The 23,095-nt window shown below is 42.7% G+C and overlaps 1 protein-coding gene across 1 annotated transcript in view; it reads right to left on the reverse strand.

Moving 5' to 3' along the window:
* CLCN1 (chloride voltage-gated channel 1) overlaps positions 1-18,467 on the reverse strand; it is a 38,817-nt gene extending 20,350 nt beyond the window's left edge. Inside the window, exons 1-8 of the mRNA XM_064701459.1 lie at positions 18,279-18,467; positions 11,714-11,867; positions 11,071-11,202; positions 9,472-9,600; positions 9,233-9,366; positions 8,377-8,454; positions 7,538-7,616; positions 1,935-2,060 (exon numbers count right to left, since the gene is read on the reverse strand). Of these exons, the coding sequence (XP_064557529.1) occupies positions 1,935-2,060; positions 7,538-7,616; positions 8,377-8,454; positions 9,233-9,366; positions 9,472-9,600; positions 11,071-11,202; positions 11,714-11,867; positions 18,279-18,467 (1,021 nt within the window). The remainder of the gene's footprint in view (positions 1-1,934; positions 2,061-7,537; positions 7,617-8,376; positions 8,455-9,232; positions 9,367-9,471; positions 9,601-11,070; positions 11,203-11,713; positions 11,868-18,278) is intronic.
* Between the last annotated feature and the right edge of the window lie 4,628 nt (positions 18,468-23,095).

Genomic DNA, 23,095 nt, shown 5'->3' on the forward strand with positions numbered 1-23,095 from the left:
CTGTCTACATCCTCTTTCCTGATTGACTGAGCCATCCTGAAACTAAATGTCTAAGCCCTTTTTTCTCCATTGGCTACCAAATGTACCACTTTAGAGTATCTGTCCAATTCTTACAAGGCTAGAAGTAAAAAGGAATGGGAAAGTAGTTAATGTGAACATTTAATTAAAAATAGATTTGAACTTTAAGCTAACACTGAGCCATGTATAGAAGGAACCAGAAGGAGCAGAAGGAAGGCAAGGCATGAAATCCTATGGCAAATAAGATGAAAGCTGGGGACATGGTAAAACAGAAATCCTGCAAATTGCAGAACTCCAGCCTTCCATGACTGACAAAGAGAGACTCAAGCTGGAGCAGCCAACCAGAGTGGTTGACAAATAACCAGAAGTTATTTGGAATGCACAGATAATGGTGTAAGGCCAGCCAACAAAGCCATGAGTATCAAGAATCCAGCAAAGATTCAGTGGGTCTAAGAAATAAAAGAATTTTGGTGAGATGCTACACAACTTACTTGCATGTGTCATTCTGATGTGATCACTTCCCTACCTCCTTCTTCCTGGTAGCAAGCATAATAAAACATGAACAGAGACTGAAAAGACTGGGTGTGCAACTTTTGAAGGGAAATAAATGAGCAAGAAAAGACATGAAAGGCAAATTAGAGCAGATATGATAAAAGATCATAAAATAATTAATGACTTAGCTAGATAGAAGTTCCTAGTTCCTTAATACAAGGACAAGCAGACTGACAACACAAAGAAAATACAGAACTGTGAAAAGGAATGATTTTTCATAGCCAGTTGAATCATGGAACTTTTTAACCTAGACAGTCAATGAAGAAGAACTTGAAGAGCCATTAATATGGGTATTAAAGCTGTCTGGATGATTTTGAAAAAGGGACAGGAGTCAAGATGATTCAGGATTAAGCTAATTTCTAGTGATTTGAGAGACCAAGAAGGGAATCAGAAAAGACAAAGTGAAGGACAGGAAATTATCTCTTGTTATCTCTCTTTGAGTTTCTTATATTTTTCTCTGGAAAGAACAGAAAGATAAGGGTTCTGGTTTTTTGTGACAGACCCACTGGTTAAATACAGCTGACTTTTAGGCAGTGCTGTATAAAGAACAATGTAGTCACTTTCTACATTCAGGTAGAAAGTGTAGTCATTTTCTATATTTCAGAGAATATTCAAACCCCAAAAAAACCCAGCCCTCTGAAGTCAAGAGAGACATGTTGTAGCAGTTATAAATAAATAAACTGCCCACATGGAGCCCAATAAAATAGATGTAATTGTAAGACTAAAAGATAAAGGCATTATAAGGAAGAAGTTTACATAGAAATGGCAGCCTTCTGCACCCAAACTCTATTCCCAGAGTGATTGAGATGCTCTCCTGAACAAGCCTGACTTGTGCAATTTCTGTCTGCAACAAATGTCACTCTCATGCTTTTCAGTTACTTGAGACATTTTATTTTTTCAGGACCTTCAGTCAGATCCTACCAATCCTATACTCTCCTAATCATTCAATCATCTCAATTTTCTTGATTATCTGTTTTTAGTCAACAGATGACCAAAGCAGGGCATGAGTTTTCCAGCAAGGATTACATCCTGTGGGACGGGATATCTCTGTGTTGGAGCCTGGATGCTGTCCTGAGCAGAGGCAAAAAAAATCCCACCTCAGGGGGTCTTTTGCCTGCTGAGGACTCCTATTCTGTCATTTATCAGTTAGATACACCCCAGCTCTCCTAGGAATAGGTTGGGCTAGACAGCTGACAAGATGGCAAGACACTTCCCTTTCTCCTTCCTTCTGTGCTGTTGGAAGTCATGTGTTGTGGCAGAAGCTTCAAACATCATAAAAACATTGTGGTTTTGAGAAAGATGGAAAATAATGTATGAACAGAGCAACCTCTGTGCAAAGAGAGCAGGAATGGCTCTTAGCTTACCTGCATCCTTGTTCCAGACAGCCAGGACTCGGAACACAAAGGCACTAAAGGTGGCTGCAAAGAAGCCTCTCCAATAATTGCGCACAGCAAAGTAAGTGGAGGTGACCTCGATGCTGAAAAGAACCCCTAGAAAGGGTTGGAAAGGGAGCAAAGTTAAAATAACAAGTGTCATGTTAGAAGCATGAGAGAGGGTTCTAAATAGCTCTCTAGAGCAGTGGTCTCCACACTTCTTTGATCATGTGCCCCTGACAATAAAAGGTTTTTGAGCATGTACCCTCCCCTCGTATGTGTATTTATTTATTTAAAAATAATGTGCATGTACTACTGTACTAAAATATTGTGTACAATAGCAAATGTGCACAAAAATAGAAAATAAACAAGGATGAGATAAAGATGAAATAAACATAGTTTTAAAAATAATTTGTTTTATTTATTAATGGAACCAAAAAAATTGTTCTCACTAAAATAGTAATATTCTTTATTTTCAAAAATCTGGGTTTAACTCTTTGTAACACAGGGATTCAAAGGTCTGGTTCCATGTTCAATTATTTTGATACCTGGTCTAAAAAGAATATCTCACAAAGACACACAGATCCAAATGCAAGAAATGTATCATTTGCTGTGCTGGCTAAATCATGATACAATTTTTTCAATCCCACCCACCACATATGCAAAGATTTTTATTAAAGTTTGGGTAGTAAATTTTCATCCTCCCTGATGTCAATCATTTGTGGTTGCAAAATAATCAGATGATGTTGAATTTTTATTTTTTTAACAAGTGGGTTCAAAACCCACTGAAAATCATAATCTTGAAGATTTTTAAAAAGGTAGAAATTTTTGTTTTCAAGTTTTTTGAGTATATATAAAGTGACAGTTTTTGTAGCTAAGACATTTACATTGTATTTGGCAACAGATTCACAAAACCTCCACAAATTTCTTTTGAAAAGCAGTTTCTCACCCACTGTTAGAACATCACTTTCACCTTGAAGTACATTAAGTATGTTTACTTTTTCAAAAATAACTGCTAGGTAGCAATCTACTGACAGACACTTGTCATCACAGAAAAGATCAGCAAATTCAGAACGCGTCTTTTTGTAAAAGAAAAAGGTGCAACTGGACTAAATTCTATTCTTCTCTAAAGCTGGTATCAGATAACCAGCAAATGCCTGTAAGATTTTCATGGTCATTTCCCATCTTGTTATGAAGTATTGGAAAGATTCTACTCCTTCAGGGTCTTGTTTTTATTAAATAAACCACATCAACAACATCCTGCAGCACTTTGTGCATGTCTGGCTCCCATTTCTTTGCTGCAATAGCTCATCTGTGAACACTGCAGTGCATGAATTCCAGGTGTAATGGTGTCTAGGTAACCTTAATCCCCCAATTCTTCTCTTATTCTGCTCCAGCAGTTGTTACATGTGCAGAGCTCTTCCATGAAACAGTTTTTATTAAAGAAGTAATTTACTGTTGGGAATACAATTTCTGTGGTAGATATTCCTTTCAGTGTCTCACAGAAAGAAGTTCTGCATTTCACTATTGAAACAGAATCTGGAAAATACCAGCATCTGAGGCATTTTAGAAACATTTGTACTCTGATCCAGCTGCACAGGAAACCTCTCCTATTGTGCAATTAGTACAGCCTCTTGTTTCTTCAACTTTAAGCAATGTCTGCTGTGCATCTTCCAGCAGTGTTTACTGATGAAGGAACACATTTGAGTTTGCTGCCCTATTGCTTTCTGTCTACTATCACAGCCATTTTTACATTTTATTGCAGGAAGAACAAGCGTTTCCCCTGTGGTATGTGGCATTTTCTCTTTGGCTGTGAAGCTAGAGACCTCAAAGGAGGCTTCTCTACACATTTGTCATAGGCTCAGTGAAATTTTTTGAAGTACTGGGTTGAATGTCACATGCCTTGAAACATCACTGAAAAAATTGTAGAGGTTTGTCTTCATGCTCTGGATGCCTCAATTTGAAATGTCTTCCTAATTCTGATGGCTTCATACCCTCATTAGTTAACTTCCCAAAGCACAATACACACACAGGGTAAAGTTCATCATTAACAATAGCAGATGTAAATTCATATTTAAAAGAACCTTTGATAATTTTAATCTTTTATCCGACTTCCTCTCAGATCTGATTAGCTGGCCATTGTTTGTACCTCATAATGGGACTGAATAAGGGCCTGTGCTAGAAGTGTCATCTCTGCCATTTCTTGTCATTTCACTGTGCTCACATTATTAGTATTATCTTCAATCCATAGCCTCTTTGCAGGAACCTTTAAAAGCCACTTTTCCAATTTGTGAGGATTAGTTTCGTTAACAGTAGATAATATAATCCTTAAATCCACTTAATCCAGTGTGGGCACACATCAATTGCAATTCATTGCAATATGCTGAAAGAAAAATTATTGAAGGAACCGTGGTCAACCCCCCACATTGGGAGCAACTCTACACCTCATGCACTGTATGTTACAAGTGGCCATGTGACATATTAGGGCACCACTGCCAATACAAATACTTAGTATTAGTGAAGTTTAATCTATTTACTTTTTTATATTTAAAAAAAATAGAAATTCTGGTGTTTCCTTCCTACACCCAGCAGAACGCCTTGTGCACCCCCTGGGATATGCACATCCCAATTTAGAGACCACTGCTCTAGAGAACCTTCTCCTCTTGCCTCCAGAAAGTGGACAACATGTGGGAAAGAGACTGTCAGAGATGCTGGGGAGGTTGAAAACACTAAAGGTAAGTGTCTCTGTCCAAAGTAAATGTCACATCAAACATGTGGTGCAGGAGAGGGGCAGAGGAGAAGAGGACTAGGTGGGAGAGGATTTTGCTACCTGAGGAAAAGGAAACAGAACAGCCACTTGCCTCCAAGTGGTGTCCCAAAGCAGCAGCCAACACCCACAGCACAGCCCACAGTCAGGACATCCGTGTAATAATAGGGCTGCTACTGGTGAAAGAGACAAAGAGAGACAGACAAACAGAAGAAAGAAGGAAATAAAACAGAAAGTGAGTAACAAAATTGGCAGGTATTACTGCATGATGTCACCCAGCTCTGTCTCCAGTCTCAGAGTTATAGCTATGTTTATCTTACTTCTCCCTTCTGGATGGCTTCAAAATAGTGAAAAAAGGCAAGACCTGGCACAGGACAGGCATATACCTGGAATCACACATTCAAGAAACATGAAGAAGGCAGCACCTCATTTTCCTTTGAAACATACACATTTCTGTCACTATGGAAGAAATGTGTCCTGGAAAATCCTCCAGAGGGTTGAAGGAGTATAAGTAGGTTTTACTCCATCTCTTTTACTTTGGCAGGGAATCTCAGGATGCACATGTGCCACAGAATGCCTCAAAATCCTACCCTGTGATTCAGTGTGCACAAGGCACATGCATGTCCAGAGCAGAGTGTGGACTGATGCTGAAGATTCTCCCATCCTGGGTAGGTGAGTGGGCGACAGATCACCCAGTAAAGCATTGTGCTGTCCTGGCAAAAATGGTCATAACAATAAAAAAAGTAATTGGAAGGTATAAAAGGGAGATTCTTTCTAAGACACTGAGTACCATTTGCTTGTCAAGGGCTAAACTGGCTTTTAAAATCCATCCTCCTTGACACACAGGGTAGTATTTACGTGCAAGAACACCAAGAAGTTACACATCAGGGCAATATGAAGTCAAACTGCAAGCTATATCCTGGACCAAGCTGAAGATTACATGACTCTGAAGTAAGGGAAATCACATTTGGCAATTTGGTGTAAATCTAAAAGAGGAACTAGGGCTACAGAAACTGTGATAACTTTCTGTTTGTTCTCATAATACAATGTTATCACAGACTCACAGCAAGTTTTAATCCTGTGTTTCTGAATGCTTCTCAATGTCTCTGTTCAGAGCTGGGCTAACTGCAAGGTTAGATCAAGGGTAATGGGATCAGGGTGCTCAGGATCAGGCTGCTAGGGTGGCCCTGAACACCTTCAAGGGCAGCAATTCCCCAGCATCTCTTGATACATGTGCCACCCTGAACCACCTTTGTGACAAGGGGAGAAATTCTTTTCATGTGTACATGGAATTTCCCTTGTTGCAAGTTGTGCCTGCTGTCTCTTTGTGCTTTCACTGCCCTCTGAGAAGACTTTGGCTATTTTGTCTGATATCTCCTTTATCTAGCAAAGGCAGCAGTTATTTCAGTCCCTCTTTAGCCTTCTGTTTTCTTCTCTAGCATCTCCCAGTCATCTAGGTATGATGCATCCTGGAGTCTCTGAGATTATGTTAATTCCAGGTACAAAGAAAGAAACAAGATTTATAGACTTCTACGGAGATGGTTTTTTAGGTTTTTTTGTGTTGTTTTTTTTTTTTTACCATTAAGACAGATACCATTCTCCTGTATATTTCCAATGGTTCCACCTGACTGCAGTCTGATCCTTGGTTCTGAAACTGCTTTCTCTCAAGGCTTTTGGCAGACTGACAAATTTTGCCTTGAAGCCTCAGGCTTCAGCTCAGGCTGTCTACATCTTGCTGGACTGCCCACATATGCACAGTTCTCAGCCTCTCTCTTGCTAGCCTGATTTTCTTACTGGCATCTTTTCTCAAGTTATCCACTAAAGAACTTCTGATCTGTAGCTGAAAAACTATGCTCCTTCCTTGATTTTTTTTAAATAGCCAACCAGAGTAAAGATCAGCATTACTGCTGATGCAAGATCATGTTGCATTTGTCAGCTAAGTCATCCATTTGAAGACTAACAAGAAAGTAGTGCATGGGAAAACTAAAGCCATCTTAAAAAAACCCCAAAAACGTAGCATTTAAAAACTCCTTACACTTCTGAGCACAATAACCATGCAAAGAGGTTCAGGGCAGCACACTGAGGGGAGAGGAGGAAGTGAACTGAAAGACAAATTATTTATTCATTTGTTTCCACTGCTTTAGGAAGAGGCCTCTGTACATGTGCCTCTCTTTAAGGAAATGCAGTGAATCAGAAGAGTAGTACAAATGCATGGGGGAGACATAAATTTCCAAATTTTTCCTCCAAGTGGGATCATGGAAAGTTGTGAAGGGACCACTGGAGTTGTCTCCCTGCTCAGAGAGCTGTTAGTTCTGTTCATTCCAAGGCTAGGTCAGGTTCTTGTCCAGATGAGTCCTGCACATTTCCAAGGGTGGAATTTCCCTGGACACTCTGAACACCTATGCCAGTGCTGGACCACCTTTGGGAGAAAAGAACATAATTTCCTTTAACTGAGTCAAAATTTCCCTCATTGCAAGTTGTGCCTGTTGCTTCTTGCAAGGTTGGGTTTTTTTTTTTTTTTAACTTCTGTTCTCTACTTCATCCTTATTGACTTTCTGGATTGCCCTGGGTACTCTTCAGGTGGAGCAGTGTTAATGACTGGCAGGGACTGAACAAGCTGCATCATTAGAAATCAGCACTTAAATAGGTGTCCCTTCTCCTGTAACCTTCCCTTCCTTTCACTGCCCCTGGTTACACGTGAAAAGAAAGAACTCGTGTTGCTGCAGTGGAGAGATATCTGTGGAGAACCTTTCATGAGAGCAGGAAGTCTCATAGCAAGAGGTCAAAGGAACTGTACATGAAATGTCACATATAGGAAGACACTTGCCTCCAAGAGGAGCCTTGAAGCAACATCCGACTCCAACTGCGCAAGCCGGCACCAGGAGGTCGAGCTGCCTATGCACATTCTGGAACAGGGAGTGCAGCCAGAGACGGGCATGCTGGGGTTAGAGGGAGCAAAGCCACGTGGTTAGGACTCAGAACAATGAAAAGAAGCAACAGCCAGCAGCACAGGCAGCCATTGCTATTACAAATAGCAGGCTCTACACACTTTAGTGCGGTCTTTAGTACTGTCAGCTGGTCTCCAGCAGTGACATCTGCTCCTTGTGCACAGACAGGACCTACTCAAGGAGAACAGCACCTCCAACTGTATTACACAGTCACTTTCTGCTAAGAGCCTGCACATAAAGGAGTTCCTACATTTATCTATATGTGCAGTTAAAAGATTTTTTTATACAACCAGTCAATATGGTGATCAGCCTGCAGAGGCTGTTTGGCGATAGCAAAAGCACAGAGACGGTGTCAGTGTCTATAATTAGCAATGCTGTATAAATTTGGCTTAAAGACAAATTGATCTTTGTCTGCAGCTACTTTTTTATACAGTCGATCACAGTGCAAAGGCATCAGTCACAAGATTGAAAACTTGTCAAACACATACTCCTAATGAGTCTCTGTGTAATTTCTGGGTAACATTGGTCGTCCTGCACAGTTATTTGGCCTGTATGTCTAGCCTTGCACTACTTTTGTTCAGCCTGTTTTACTGCTCTAAGCAGTACAGTAAACATCAATCTATGTGCTTCCCCTGTGTTCCATGGCCTACCCATACTACCCTGGGTGTCTCAGGAGCTCAGCCTGTGGAAGAGCTGTGTGCAGAGATATGTGCCTTACCTCATACACCCCACAGAAGATCGACATGAACTTGCTGAGTACCACAGCACAGATACTGGCAATATGCACAAAAGGACCCTGCAAAAGAAGAGGAGGAGAAAATCAGAGAGGGTTGCCCTCTGGTAACTGACAACAATTTAGCTACTGCAGGCCTCACAGCTTCTCTGCCATCTCAGCCAGTAATAGAACCATTAAGGTTGGAAATTACCTCTGAGATTATTGAATCAAACCTTTAATGCAGCATCACTGTGTTACCACTAACCCATGTCCCCAACTGCCACAGCCAGTTGAACACTTTTTGAGCTCTTCCAGGGATATTTCTTCCACCACTTGCCTTTTCAATGCCTGACCACCATCTCATTGAGGAATTTTTTCCTAATACCCAATCTTAACCTTGCCTGGTGCAACTTGAAGCCATTTCCTCTTTTCTTGTCGCTGGTTACCTAGGAGAACTGACTGATTCCCACCTGGCTAGAACCTCCTGTCAGGGAGTTATAGAGAGTGAAAAGGTCTCCCCTGAGGCTCCTTCCCTCCAGATTAGGCAACCTCAGTTCCATCAGCCAATCCTCATAAGATTTGTGCTTTAGACTCTCCAATCTTCCTTAGTTCTCCTATCTCCATATAATTTTTTCCCTCTCAAAGACTACCTGACTTGAGTTCTTTGATATTTGCTACATCATGTCTTTGAAAGTGGAAGGAAAAAGGCCAGTGAAAGATAGGTGTTGCTGGAAAGAGCAGAGCTTTGAGAAGAATAGTGGTGGTGAAAGTAAGAAAACATTTCTATATTCTTCTTTCACAGACAACTCCCACCTTCCAGACCCTGGTCACTGCTGCACACAGAATCAGCAATATTTACCTCTTTCCCCACAGGCATGCCACTTCCAAGCCCAGCTGTGAGGGCCACAACTTTGGCCACAAAAGCTTTAAGAGTGAGATACTCCTTGAGGACCACTCCCCTCATTATGGTCTTGAGCTCTGGGATCCCAGACCCTGAAAACAACAGCAGAGCCAGGGATGAACAAAACCCATGGACAAATGGAAAGAAGGAAAGACGAGACAGACAGAAACAGATCTTGCCCTGCCTTCTGCGCTCACCAACAGCCTGTGGAGACACGAAGTGGCAGAAGCTGGCCGCAAACAGGATCAGGCCGAGCGGGACAGCCACCCACGCGGCATACTGCAAGGGGACATTGGGGTGCAGTGCTCCATAAATCCACTTGTAGGCTGCAACGCACAAACAGAGAACCCATCAGTACCCACAGCTGCTCCTAACAGGCTGGTGGACATCAGAGAGTCACACACTTGCTAAATGTGCCCATGCTAAATCTCCTTCAGAAGATTCTCTCCTCATACTCCTTTTCCAAGACAAGCCGTATTTTGAGTACGAGTTCCCCAATAAAGCAGGGATTCTTTGTGCATGGATAGAAGACACTATTAATACCTGTGCACAAGTGTAACATGCAGCTGTGAGGACAAATCACTGTGCAGTGTCTTCCTTTGGCAGTCTGAGGGTATTGTGTGAGTTCTGAAGGACAATAAAGTGCTCCACCAACCATTCCTTCATTAAAAACTAGTTTAAAAGCTCTGATTGTGATTTCCCTTCTAGAGCAGCAGAATGGAAGCTGTGCCAGCAGCTATTAGAACTGCAGTGGTACCATTGCTCAGCCAGGTACAACAACTTGAGCGGCTGAGAATCCAAATTGAACTGCATCTCCTCTGCAACTGCATCTTCTCTGCCTGAGCTGGCTCCCCACACAGGCTCAGAAGAGGCTGAGATTTGGTAGAGATTTGGCAGGGGAAAAGGAAAAAGAACCCCAAAGGACTCAGCTGCAGGGAGTATAAAGGACAGGAGCCCTCAGAGTAGATTATACCAGTCACCTGGTAGATGGGGAAGCTCTGGAGGGAGGAACGCCAGGCTGAAGAAATGTTGGGAGTTTTGAGGAATTGCAGCAGCTAAGAGGAAAAGGTTGGAGTATGTGTGGGCCAGTCAGGACTGGGACATGAGAGTAAGGACAAAGGAACAGTGCAGTTAATGGGATGTGGCAGTGGGTGGGGTGTTTGTATGTGCACACTGAGATGGGGGCTGAAAGATCTTGTAATTTTTGTTGCTGGTGAAGGGAGACAGACTACAGGAAAAATGCAGGGAAGGGATAGAAGACAGGAAATAGGAGATCTTTGCGAAAAGGGCAAAAGGTGAGGGCACTATATGCCCAAATGGCAAAAAAACAATCAGGGCACTGTATAAGTAAAAACTGGAAAGAACAAAATCAAGTTAAAAAGCAGAAACAGTGCCAGGAGGGCATCTAAGAGCCCCTTCCCCCAGTCACCCATGTTCTTAATATTCTTGGAGAGAAAGGGAAGCAGTAGAACAGGAAAGGCCACAATAACACTTCCCTGTGCTCCTGCATATTCAGGGGAGCAGAAAGAAAAGGGATTAAAAATAATTGTTTGTCTTTGACTCATCATACACATCTCTTGTTTCTGCCCACTTACTTCCAAAATTTCCCCTGCCATCACTTTAAAGAATCTCTCCCTAGCGAACATTTACTATGTTGCCAGAATTTCAAACTTCCCGAGCAGCGAGGGTTGAGGATGGGACAATGATGCCAAAGGAGGAGCAACACTGGTCACTGGGCATTGTAACACATTCCTATCATTTACTGGCTGCTTTTGCAACACCTGAATGGGACCCACCCTGTACGGTCTTTGCACTGGCATAATCCACTCCCCAGCTCACCAACGCCATGACCAGACCCAACAGAACCAAGAAAATCCAGTCCTCTCCAAGCTTCTTGGTGACATATTTCTGGATGCGTTTAGCACAGTCTGTGGAGGGAAGAGTGAACCAGAAAAACGGAGTGAACATAGATGAAGCTGTGCCTGTCTCTCCTGTGCTGAGAACTGACTAAAACAAGGATTTATTTGGAGGCATCGTGGGCTTCATGTTGAAGGACTGATATCCATCCCTTTCTCACACAGTTCTGTAATACCTAATGTAGTTTAAAAAACCTTTTAAAAAAAGGAGGGGGGGTATGTACAGGACACACAGGGTGAAATTTAACATCTTGTGCAGCAAAAGTCTAATACAAGAATGTCCTTTTCCTCCCATTACAGATCTCTGTTGTGGAAAAAATTATTTACTTGGGATTGCTTTTTTATATTCCAAATATCTTTTCTAGGATGAAAGCTCATATAGAAAAGGTTTTTCAACCCAATGAGATTTGATTCCTTTTCCTTCCCTCTCTGCTTCTCCCCAGTCTCAATTGCTTAAATCCCATCTCTCTTGCTGGCCTACCCAATATCTGGTAATAGGGAATGAAACATGAATTGTCCTTACCTTGACATTTGGAATAGTGCTCTTCTTTGATCTGTACTTGACTGTCACGTTTCAGGGGTCTTCCATTGTTCCTTTGGGCCTGTTTCTTCAGCAGCTTTGCTGCTTCCTTGTCCGAAATATCATCTGTTATCCTGTCTGTGTATCGGCCATACAGCTAGAGCAGCAGAAAACAAGAAGGATCACAAGGAAAAGGCAAGGCAAATGCTCCTTCACAAATAGCATTAAGGATGACAAGGCAGATCTACCAACAGCCTGAGTTACAGACCCAAATGTACCAAGCAGGGAGACTGAGACACAGAAACTCTCAGACAGATGCAGCCCATTTATTTTTTCTTCTTTTTCTTTCTAGTTTATTCTTCCCAATCTCTCCAAAACCTTTTCACCCCCTTTTCAGGAGTACAAGATATGATCACAGAATATTCATTATTTTCTAATGTCCTGGGGGAAAAAATGGCTGAGAGATTGAACATTAAGAGACAGCATTTGAGCATTAAGAGACAGCTTTCTGGAGGTACAAAAGAAGGTCAAAGTAGTTCACATGAGGCCGCCATCCTCAGGGCTGTCTCATAGATTTCAGCAGCACTGTAAAACATCTCTGAAGGTTTTGAGAGGCATTACACTCTCAAACAGGCTGCAGGAATGTCCTGCATCTGTTCCTCCTGCTGCCAAGGAATGCTTAACAGGGCACACAGCCACTGGTGCTGCTTGTGAGGAAAAGAAGCAGCATCATCTCAAAAATATCACAGGCTGCTGCACACCTCCAACCATTATTTACCCAAATCAGCATTTTAAGTCCCCTCGCATCTCCAGTTCCTCTGAAATTCCTAATTGCTTAAGCCAGTCTGCTTCTTCTGATACTTAACTTGAAAAGCAGTTGGTTTTATGCAGTTCCCAATCAGCTGCAGGTGCTCACCAAGGACATTTCTTACATGGGTCTACACTGAACTGGCCAGTTGTGCTGTCTCGTCAACATCTGAAGGGAGCTTGAAGAACCCTGACCGTGTCCTATGTTTGTTTACCAAATTCCCTGAAGAGCAGCTATCCCACCTCACTCTTTCAGAGTAGAGCTGGGGAAGGTGTGCATTTGAGAAGCAGAGAATAAGCCTCCTCTCCTTGCACGTCCTTCAGTGAACCAGGTTTGGCTTTACTTCGGACCAGGTCACCACCTGATGCACTTCCCACCTGTGACAAGGTGACCCTTTGCTCCCTCCCCAGCACAACATCTGCTTCTCTAAGATTTTCTGAGTAGCAGGAGGAGAATGAGCCATGTCTTGGTCAGCAAAATCAGATACTTAAGCTGGAGAATGACAGGACACATGACAGAGATAAAGCACTACCACACACTTAGGAGATATTTCTATTTGACAGTTCCTGCCTCCCCCTTTCAAGGTAACAAAATTGATGTTCCTGTTCCCTTGAGATAAAATAGATACAGAGACTCACAGAAAGATTTACACTGGAAGGCACCTCTAGTGCAAGCCTCTGCCCACAGCCTGCAAACTCCAAAGCCAGGTAAACCAGATTAGGCTGCTCAAGACCTTATCCAGGCAACTCCTAAACAACTACAGGAGTAGGAATTACCCACCTTCTCTGGGCACCTGTTTCAGGGCTCTACCAACTAGTACTTGAACATAACAGATATGACTGAAGTTCCTAAGTATTTTATTTATTTGCACAAATTCCTCAAGAGGCACTTGCACCATTTGTCATAGCTCCCTTTGGAAATCCTAGTGGATTATTTTTTTCTTCACAGAACCCCTATCTATGCTTTTTTAAATCATCCTGTTCTAAAGATGGCTCATCTTCTGCCTCTTAAACAGATTGATCCTGTCTGAGCAGCTGAAAGTATTCTTCCATTCATCACTGTATTGGACGCCACACAAATTTAATGCAATTATTAACCACATGATTACCAACACATTCTAAGTAAATGAAGCAGACTCTCTACAGGGAATAATGGCCATGCTCTGACCCCCTTAAAACAGACAGGACAGTGAAACATCAGGCTGAAGAATTTCATCTACAGGGTAACTGCCACATACAAAATGCAGTCCTTCCTAGCAAACTGCTCATTTTTTCCTTTTACTGTGTCTTTCAGACAGAAATGCCAAAACCAAGCAGATTTTAGACAAATGCATCTTCACATCACCTCAGTCAGTGTTTCATTGCTGTTAAATGGTCGTGAGAGATGGGTTTATGTCAAATACAACTCAAACCCATGTCAAGTATGAGATTCAAATTAGAATCTTCCATCTGCAGATGGAACAGCATGACAGTAAAATAGTATGAATGCTGAAAGTCCTCATATGGTATCTGAGTTCACTGCTTCTGCCTGGCTGCAAAATGGTGCATTTGGGATATGGGAATAAAAGGAGTTAGTCCACAGACATAAAAAAAAAAAAAACTGCTGTCCTGGCAAACCAGGTAGTCTCAAACATTTAAAGAATGCTTCACACATGTACTTTGCTTCTCCAGGATTCTGGAAGTATCTTAAATCGTAGGAGACTGTGGGACAGAGAAAGAATCCAGAAATCAGAGGATGACCAGAGCAAAATTGGGTTAGGCAAGAAATATCCACCCACTAGAAGATGTAAAACTAAAAATATAACACAGTACGACTCTGACTGTTCCTTCTTCTGTTGCTCCCTCTCTAGCACGAGGAACACAGGGTTTCTGAGCACCAGAAAAAATGAAGGCAATTTTATAAGTTCTCAATTACCACCTAAGTGTTAAACCACAAAAGGTGCTATCATGCCTACTTGCTAGGTGCTATCATGCCTAAATGCTGAGGGAGACACCAAAATGGTGCAAAACCAGCTAAAGGTATAAATACCACTCAGGATAGATGGGAGGAACATACATTCCCCCCTCCTCACCCCCAAAAAATCTCAAAACCACAACCAAACAAACAAACAAACCCAAACAAAACAACCCCAAAAAACGAACCACAGCCAAAACAACAAGGCAAAGTTTGTTTTCGGATATGGAGTATTTATCAATGCAAATGATCTTTTGTTTTTCTGAAAATTGGGGAAATTTCATTGTTTGAGTAACAGAAGAAAAGCTTCACAGAATCTCAGGGGAAAAAGTACATCACAGCCTCAAGACTTTTCTGGGAGCTATTTTCTGAGAGGTCAGCACCTGTATGAAACTGCTCTCCTCCCACAGTCCAAAGCCCAAGCTCTTTCCCATGCCATTCAGACTGAACAATGCATTGAATACTCCAGTCCTGAAATCCCTTTCCCAGCTCTGCCAGTACATCCTGTTTATGATCTGCTGCTCCCAGCCACTGAGACAGCCTTAGCCTGTACCTCCTTTCCCTCTCACTCCTGCCTTGTAGCCATTCTGCTATTCCTAAAGTTATCTTCCTTAGGTGATTTTTTTTCCTGATGCATCACCTAGGAGAAGCCATATCTGACCTCAAAGGTGAAACCTCCCAAAATGCAGCACATACATAAATTCAAATGTCAGTAAAATATCTCAGTCCACTGCTTAGACATAGACACAATGAGGCATGTGTAAGGGACAGGGGACAGCAACAAAATAATAGTTGTTCCTGAAGAAAAGGAACAGCAGTGCTGTTACCTAAAGGGAGAGAGGGTTTGGAGGGAAATATCAGAGCCAGATTTCTCAGAGGGGCACAGAGATGGACAAAAGGGAAAAAGCACAGCTTGCAAGAAAGGAAAGCCCCTGGAAAGGAACACATGTTCCCATCCAGCCCCACTTGAAGGTAGTTCAGCACAGGAGCAGGTGCTCAGTGGGGCTGGGGAATCTTCAGTATTGCAGATGTTCAGAACATGCCTGGAAAAGGCTCTGGACAATGGGACCTACCCTTGGAGTCAGCTCTGCTGTGAGTAGGGATTTGGGCATGAGAGCTCCAGAGGCCCTTCCACCTACCTCTCTCTGTGAGCCTGTTATTCTGTATTACTGCATTGCCTGATTTCTTACTGCACATCCCTCCCACTACCCCCATCTGTGTATTGCTGAGCGAGCTCCCTGCCAGGAACACCCTTTCTATAGTCACAAATAGCACAGCTTTTAAATACTTCACCAGCTGTAACTGCTTTCTCATGCAGAAATAAAACAATACAAAATCCTACAGTGTAGGATAATGTATATTTTTAACCAGGTAAATTACATCATCTGTTATGTATCTACTATCTGTTATATTAATTGCCAAAAATTTCTTCTTCTTCTTCTTCTTCTTCTTCTTCTTCTTCTTCTTCTTCTTCTTCTCCTCCTCCTCCTCCTTCTCCTTCTTATTATTATAACTATTATTATTATTATAAGTATTGTTATTATAATTATTATTATTATCATCCTACTACTATTATGTTATTATCTATTAACCACTTTATGGTTTTTTACTATCAATTATCTGAAGGGCCAAGGCCCAGGACCAAGATTTCACTATTTTGGGGCCTGTGTAAACCAAACCAAATCACATGTACAACAGAAGGCAACAGCTAGCAAAAAAAGGGGTCAACAGGATCAAAATCTCTGTCAAGTGTTTTTTCAGATGACAGTGGGGAAAGAAATCTTAATGCTGACTCTGTGTGGAAATGTATGAAAACATGTGCAAGGGGTGGTTTTTCATGCTAATTACATGATAATAAGTGAGCATATTTGTACAAAGTACTTGTGCATATTTATAATTTGTTTGCATGTGCATGAATGACCAGCAAAATACACATACCCACAGCAAACCTGGCGTAGCCAGAATATGCTTGCATGCAAGATTCCATGATAAATGTACATGCATACATGTACATGACTGCTTATATAAAATATTTCTGGGACACATCTTTCAGGAAACTATAAATACAGCTGTCTGGTTTTTAGATTACAAATTGCCTTCACGAATGCTTGCTTGCTTAGGGAGGTTCCTGCCTGAAGTTATGCATGGGAATGGGTTTGATGGCCTTCTTGTTTGTATGTGAGATCATCTAGCTCTGTGCACTGACCATCAGGCCTCTGGAACAGAGCACAGAGACACTCTGGTGTCAGGGAGCAAGAGCCCAGAGCTGGTGGTGGTGTTGCCTCACTGTGTCATCTGTGCCTACTGGACAGTGGTTTTAGGTGTGTGGGACTGGCATATCTGCTGGATCTGTGTGAGCTGGGAAGTTTCTGTGCATAGATGTGCTTTACTGGAGAAAGGGTTTGCATCTGGAAGCTCCCCACACCCCAGCTCACTCCTGGTTCATGGCACACACACAAAGGTGCATTTCCTTCACCCACCTCAGCTCTCCAGCCCCATTTGCACCCCATGGGGCAGGCATGACCCCAGTGGAGCTCAGCCTGAGGTGGGCACACACATCTCTCCACCCCATCCCACCCCCTTACTCGCCCTCTTATTGTGGCTGCTGCAGCCAAAGCTGTCTCGTGTTGGTGTAAATAAAGCCTAAGTCAGACCTCTGTCCATCTGGGCTGCTCCTTCAAGTAAGCCAGTAGGGTGATTTGGGAAGACTTTTGTGGAGGAGATATGCAAGCTCTCAGATGCTGTAGGCAGTTTCAGAAGAGAAATTCCTGAATATGGCCATGGAACTGATTCTCTGATCTTTGGCAATATACACATACTATCTTCATTGGGATGCTTATCTACAAGAAGAGATTTTCTTGGTGGCAAATGTGCCTGTTCTCCTATCATTAAATCACCCAAGTCTTTGAGAGACAATTAATGCAATCTCCTTCATTCCCCAATCATTTGCCATCCATGTAAGAGGATTTGTATTCATTTAAGGAGAAACATCCACTTTATGAATTTCACGTTCACATGCTCTCTTCCTCATAATTTGACTGGAACCTTCATTGCACCAAAGCTGTCTTAGATCAGCTTAATCAGAACAGAGTGGTAGGAAATAAGACACCAGGACTCCTCTGTAAACCCTCCCCTTTGCAGGAGGCTGTCCCAAAAGAAGAGGCAAGGGACATACAGAGCATAATGAGCAGAAAGCCATAACTAGAGTACATCTATGTCCCAGACATTTTTCTGAGCCAGTGCTTGTATAAACCAGAGCAAGAGTCAGGTCAGGTTTCAGGGTTAGAAAATCCCTCATTACAGTTGAACTAAGAGTTATTAAAATATACCAATATACATGTAAGGATCTATGACCATGAAGGGCTTTATGGTCAGAGAAAAGTCACAAGAGAGCTTTACCTCATCTACACAGTTGTACAGATATCCATACACATACATACACTGCTGTCTTTGGTTTTACTCACTCCTGTGCTTTACTCAACATCACTACACAGCTGAAGGCAGCTGCAGCTTCTATTTGCTGTTACAAACACATTAATGCTCTGCTTAATTTTCCCCATCCCAGCTTGCCCATTCCAAGTCTCGTTTCATCCGTGGCAGGTAACAATGACCTCTGACTTGAATTACTGGTGAGATCCTTGGTGCAAGTACGGCCATGAACGTCAAAGCCCAACCTGGAGTCAGCAAGCGAAGGGGAGAGCTGGTGGCACTGGGGATGGACAGGGATGTGTGTTCTGAGAGCCCCAGAGCCTGTGTGACCCCAGGGAGACCTGTGCTGCCACAAACCATCCCGTTGTCCAGCCCTACCTGTGGGTAGCTGAGGGAGTTCTCCGGGGAGCGCAGGTCGTCCCGTGTGGGCCCGGCCTCGTGTCCTGCCTCCAGGGGAATCCCGTACCGGGTGCATTTCTCAAAGCAGACATAGTCGTACTGTGGTGTGCCCCCCCACAAAGCTGGCTTCCAGCTGGGGTCCTCTGTCTTGCTCTCTGAGCTCTCCATTCCTCCACTCCTCCTCACACTCCTCTGGGACTGAGTTGCTGCTCTGGGCCTTACCTAGAAGCACCTCGTGTTCTGGCAGAGAGCATGGCCTCCGCATTCTCTGCTGATCCTTCCTTTCTCTCTCTCCTCAGACCACTCCACCTTGTCCTGTTCCTGCACTCTCTTTCTCTCTGCCCCTCCTCCTCCTCCTCCTCCTTGTGCCTCTCTCGCTTTCTTCCCTTCCTGCCCAAAGGGTTCAACTATATTTATAGCAACCTTCCTCAGCCACATGATTCCCCAGTGCCGTGTCTGATCTCAGCAAAAGGCAATAACTCTGCTGGGATTGAATATCAGGTGTGAGCAAGAGGGGAACTCCTGAAGGAGAGGGAGGGGGCAAGGGGAAGGAGGTGGTGTGACAGAGCTACGAGCGCACAGGCAGAAAGCAGAGAGGTGGAAGCAGAAATTATTATCCAGGATATCTCTTCTTTCACAGCTCCCCATCCCACGCACTCTGTTTGCAATGACAACAAAGGTCAGTGGGCTTCCTCATTTCCTCCCCCGACACCAGGTGCCCTAAAGACTGAGCAACAACCATAAAGAAGCCAGCAGCCATGGTGAGATGGAACGAGATGGGTGTTTGCTCAGTGTCCCAAGACCATTTTTCTAAGCATACAGTTCACAGCAGCGAGCCCTAATGGAAAAGTCAGACATCCCTGTAAGCTGCTGAACATTACAGTCTAATCTCAGCCTTCCCAGGTGTTCTTATGGGGAATACTTTGCACTTCAAAGTACATTACCAAACTGCTCTGTGGGTACTCAATTATAAGTATATGCAGAAATTTAATTCTTCTTGATGCTCACTTTTCCACACAGTAGAGCATTCAACAGCTTCTCCTCTCCACTCTGCCACTTGTTTCTCAGCCAGGAAGAGAAGCAACAAGCTCAGCCAACACCAGTGATCTACCAGCCAGCAACAGGAATGAGAAGCATGTTAAAGCAACTTGGCCTAGAGACACCTCCCAGTACTGTCAGAGTGCTGCCTGGAACCATATTTCTTCTGAGGGCTATTAATTAGGGAGGAGCAGAGAGTTCAAGGTCCCAGAAACTGCATACAAGAAAAAAGACCTCATATGCCAAGCTACTAATACTGAGTAAGAGATTTGCAGGCAGGATGGGGTAGAGAGAAGGGCAAAACACCCCTTTTTGGGCCCAGAACAGTGGTCTTATTATTTCATTTTGCAGACTCTTGTAAAACATTTCTTCTTTTGCTTTTTTTTTTTTTTTAGTCTGCATGGTCCTAGAGAGTAAGGTAGAAAGAAAGTCTCCAGAAGACATACTTCATTTCTTGCACAAATCACCTTCTCCATGCTCCTGCTAAGATATAAATATCCATTAGCAGTAATATCCACATGGATAAGGTTAGTGTGTGCAATCTGACCAGGCAAGCATTAAATGTACTGAATATTTACAAAAGCAATATTAGTGCTGCCCCAAAATTTACAGGCTCTCCTGTTTCATTCTCACCAGTACTCACTTTACTGTCAACAAGCACTATCTTCTGGAGAAAGACTGCGTCCCACAGGCAGGACAAAACTTGAAATGAATCACCTTAAAGAAAAGTTTCTAAGCAACTGTTTCTAGGAAATCAGAGAAAAACATTTGGTTGCCCTTACAGGTTACCATCAAAAAGGTATTAATTGTTCCAAACCTATTGAGAGGCTTTTGGAAGGCCATTGTCATTATGGCTTATATTAAAAAATTATGCATAGCACAATCTATGTAGTGTATAAAATATAAAAAATGTCTAAAATATAAGGTACATCATGTATAGGAAGCCTAAAAACTGAACACAGTAGAGTCCAGCAAATATCAAAGCTGTAATACAGCACCTGATCTTCAGCCACTATTATATGTACTGAAGGAGAACATTCATCAGAGCCACTGCAGAAAACAAATGAGAACCTTTAGCTGAAAGTGCACTCCTCTAGCTCTTGTTTTCAAGGGGCACAAGAATGGCACATTAGAAATTGCTGCAGTATAAATATGAATCCTCTACTGCCAGCTATTCAAACTCTACTGCCTGTCTTGCATGATACTGTTGTGGAATTTCCAGGGAAACAATGATATAGTAATAGCTCAAAATAGGACAATTCTACCCTGAAAGGCTTTTTCCAAGAACTGGAAAAAGTTTTTTTTCCTTTCAGCTTCCTAACTGGCCCCAGCCTCACTCACCTCATCCATAAAAGCATGAAGGACCCCAGGGCCAACCAAGTGACTCCAGATGCTACTTGAAGAAGAAACCTTTACTATCCTCACTAGGAAGCCATCCTACAAACCCCCTGAGCCCCTACTTGTGCTTCCCACAGTGTAACACACCTCAGCCAGTGCATGGCAGTGCTGCCACTACACAGCTGATCCTGAGCAATCACTGCGTGCATGGTGGCACCTATGCACTAGGGAAGACCTGGCTCATCTGCAGCTAAGAGCCTCATATTCAACTAATTCCCACTTCTCATCAAACAGAGTCACAGCCTCTAGTCTCTGTACCCAGATATTATCTAACAAGGAAACAATGATAACTGAAATTCGTCATTTCAGTGCTTTACAAAATATATGCAATCTTTGGAGATACTGGATATATGTCACAATATTTCCTGTGTCCTGAACACTAATCTTACCATGCTACTGAGCTTATAAATCAACCTCTTTCCCCTTGGAGGTGAAAGTGCTTTGTCAACTCTCTGGAAATTAGTAACAATCCTTGCTATTTCACAAGGTACCAATAATCTCTGTCACAGCCTCCAGCCTCACTGACACTACTTTAGTTAAATTCAAAGCAGCTATTCTCAACTTGTATTTGCTCTGAGATTTCAATTTGCTTCTATTTCACTCTCAGAAGAACTTGGAGACCCAACAATTTGTCCACTTTTTCCAGCTGGCACAGCTGACCTAGAGAAAAGTAAAATTCTGGCTTTACTCATAATCTTTTCCATGTTTTCAGATCTGCAGATAAAAACACAAACAAAGAATATAGAGAATACCTTGAAAAAAATCTGCCTTTCTGCACTGCTGCTGCCCAGCAACTGCTGTCAAATCTCCCCTGTCACTCTTCCTGCAATCTCCTGCCACAGCTCTTTGTTATATATTTTCTTTACTGTCTCTCTGTTTTGCTTTCTATTCCCCAGACCTTGCTCTGCACTTCCACCAGGACTCACCAATGCAGCATTTCTGTTGCTTCAGAGGTTACCAGCACACTCAGGAGATTAGCACAGAGCTGGAGGAAGACGTAAAAATAAGACACCTTAACCACCTTGCACTAGCCACAAACACAGATGACCTGCACACATGGCTTGACTCCTCAGGTGCGCCCAAGCCTCTGGAAAAGGCTCACAAAAGTTTCTAGACCTCCCCATGGCATGCGAGAGGAAAGTTACATGACCTGCTCATACACCTTTTTTTTTTTGTCCATTGCATTTTACAGGCCCTAGTGGGACTCCAAAATGTGTTTCAAGAAAAGATGTTTGTGATGGATGAAAATACAGCTACAGTCCAAATTAGGGTATTAAATGACAATAAAGGAAAGAATAGAAGCTGGAAGAGCTGTCAACAGAGATGGGTCTCTTTTCCAGTCAGGCTTCTATTTTTCTCACTCCTCAGTTTTCTCTCAGGTCTGCCTTTCTCTGCATTTATTTATTTCTCCTTAATGCTTTTCAGGATGCAGAAATACAATTCCTAGCCTTCTCCTCCTAATGCTTTGATGGCACTAGGAAGCTCTGAGAGCTGGTGAAAGCTCTGAGAGGCTGGTGGGGAGGGAGGTAAGGATGTCTGAAGACTCACACTTCTCCCATGGTCTGGTCCCAGGAGATTTATAACCTGAAATAATCCAAGTGCTATTTATCAGCAGTGACAATCTTAATGTTCCCTATGCCCTGCCCACGCAATTTTCAGACATCATACCAACTTCTGAGGCTTGTGTTTATGCTAGAGCTTTTTTTGGCTTGTTCTGAAAGATCTAGACCACTTCAGGACCTCTCTGTACACAAGCCTTGCAGCCCACCAGCAGACTGCAGCCTCCTCTGGAGTGAAACACCACATCTATTTTTTCACCCTGCATACACAGACATTACAGCAGATGGTGATGCAGAGCCCTCTGCCACCCCAGACTGATAGGAATGGAATTTGCTGAGGCAGAGTTATTGTTACAGAGGACCCTGCATGCAGATTAGAAACAGGCATTTAACAACAAAGAAAAAAATATTCAGTGCTTGAGATAGCCCAGCCCAAGAGGTCCACAAGTCCGCAAAGAAGATAATAGAAAAGATAGTCTATGGGACAAAAGAAACTATAAAGATGAAGAAGGGAGTTTTAAAGGAGGAAGAGGAGAAAGGTGACACAAGGATGACTACTTAACACCAACACGGTCTCTGAGAGAAACACAAAGGCAATAAGAGACAAAGCACCAGAGGGCATCAGGGGATGAGAACCTGGACAGGAAGATACAGCAAGCATATTTCGCTTCAAGCAACACCTTTAGATGGATTAAAAAAGAGTGAAAAAAGCAGGAAAAAGGCTTCAGTAGATGTTAGAAAAGGGAATGGCTTCTAGATGAGAACAAAGCTCTTGACCAGGACATTTTATTAGACAAGATA

The sequence above is a fragment of the Zonotrichia leucophrys genome, chromosome 1 (genome assembly GCF_028769735.1).
Source record: "Zonotrichia leucophrys gambelii isolate GWCS_2022_RI chromosome 1, RI_Zleu_2.0, whole genome shotgun sequence".
Lineage (NCBI taxonomy): Eukaryota > Metazoa > Chordata > Aves > Passeriformes > Passerellidae > Zonotrichia > Zonotrichia leucophrys.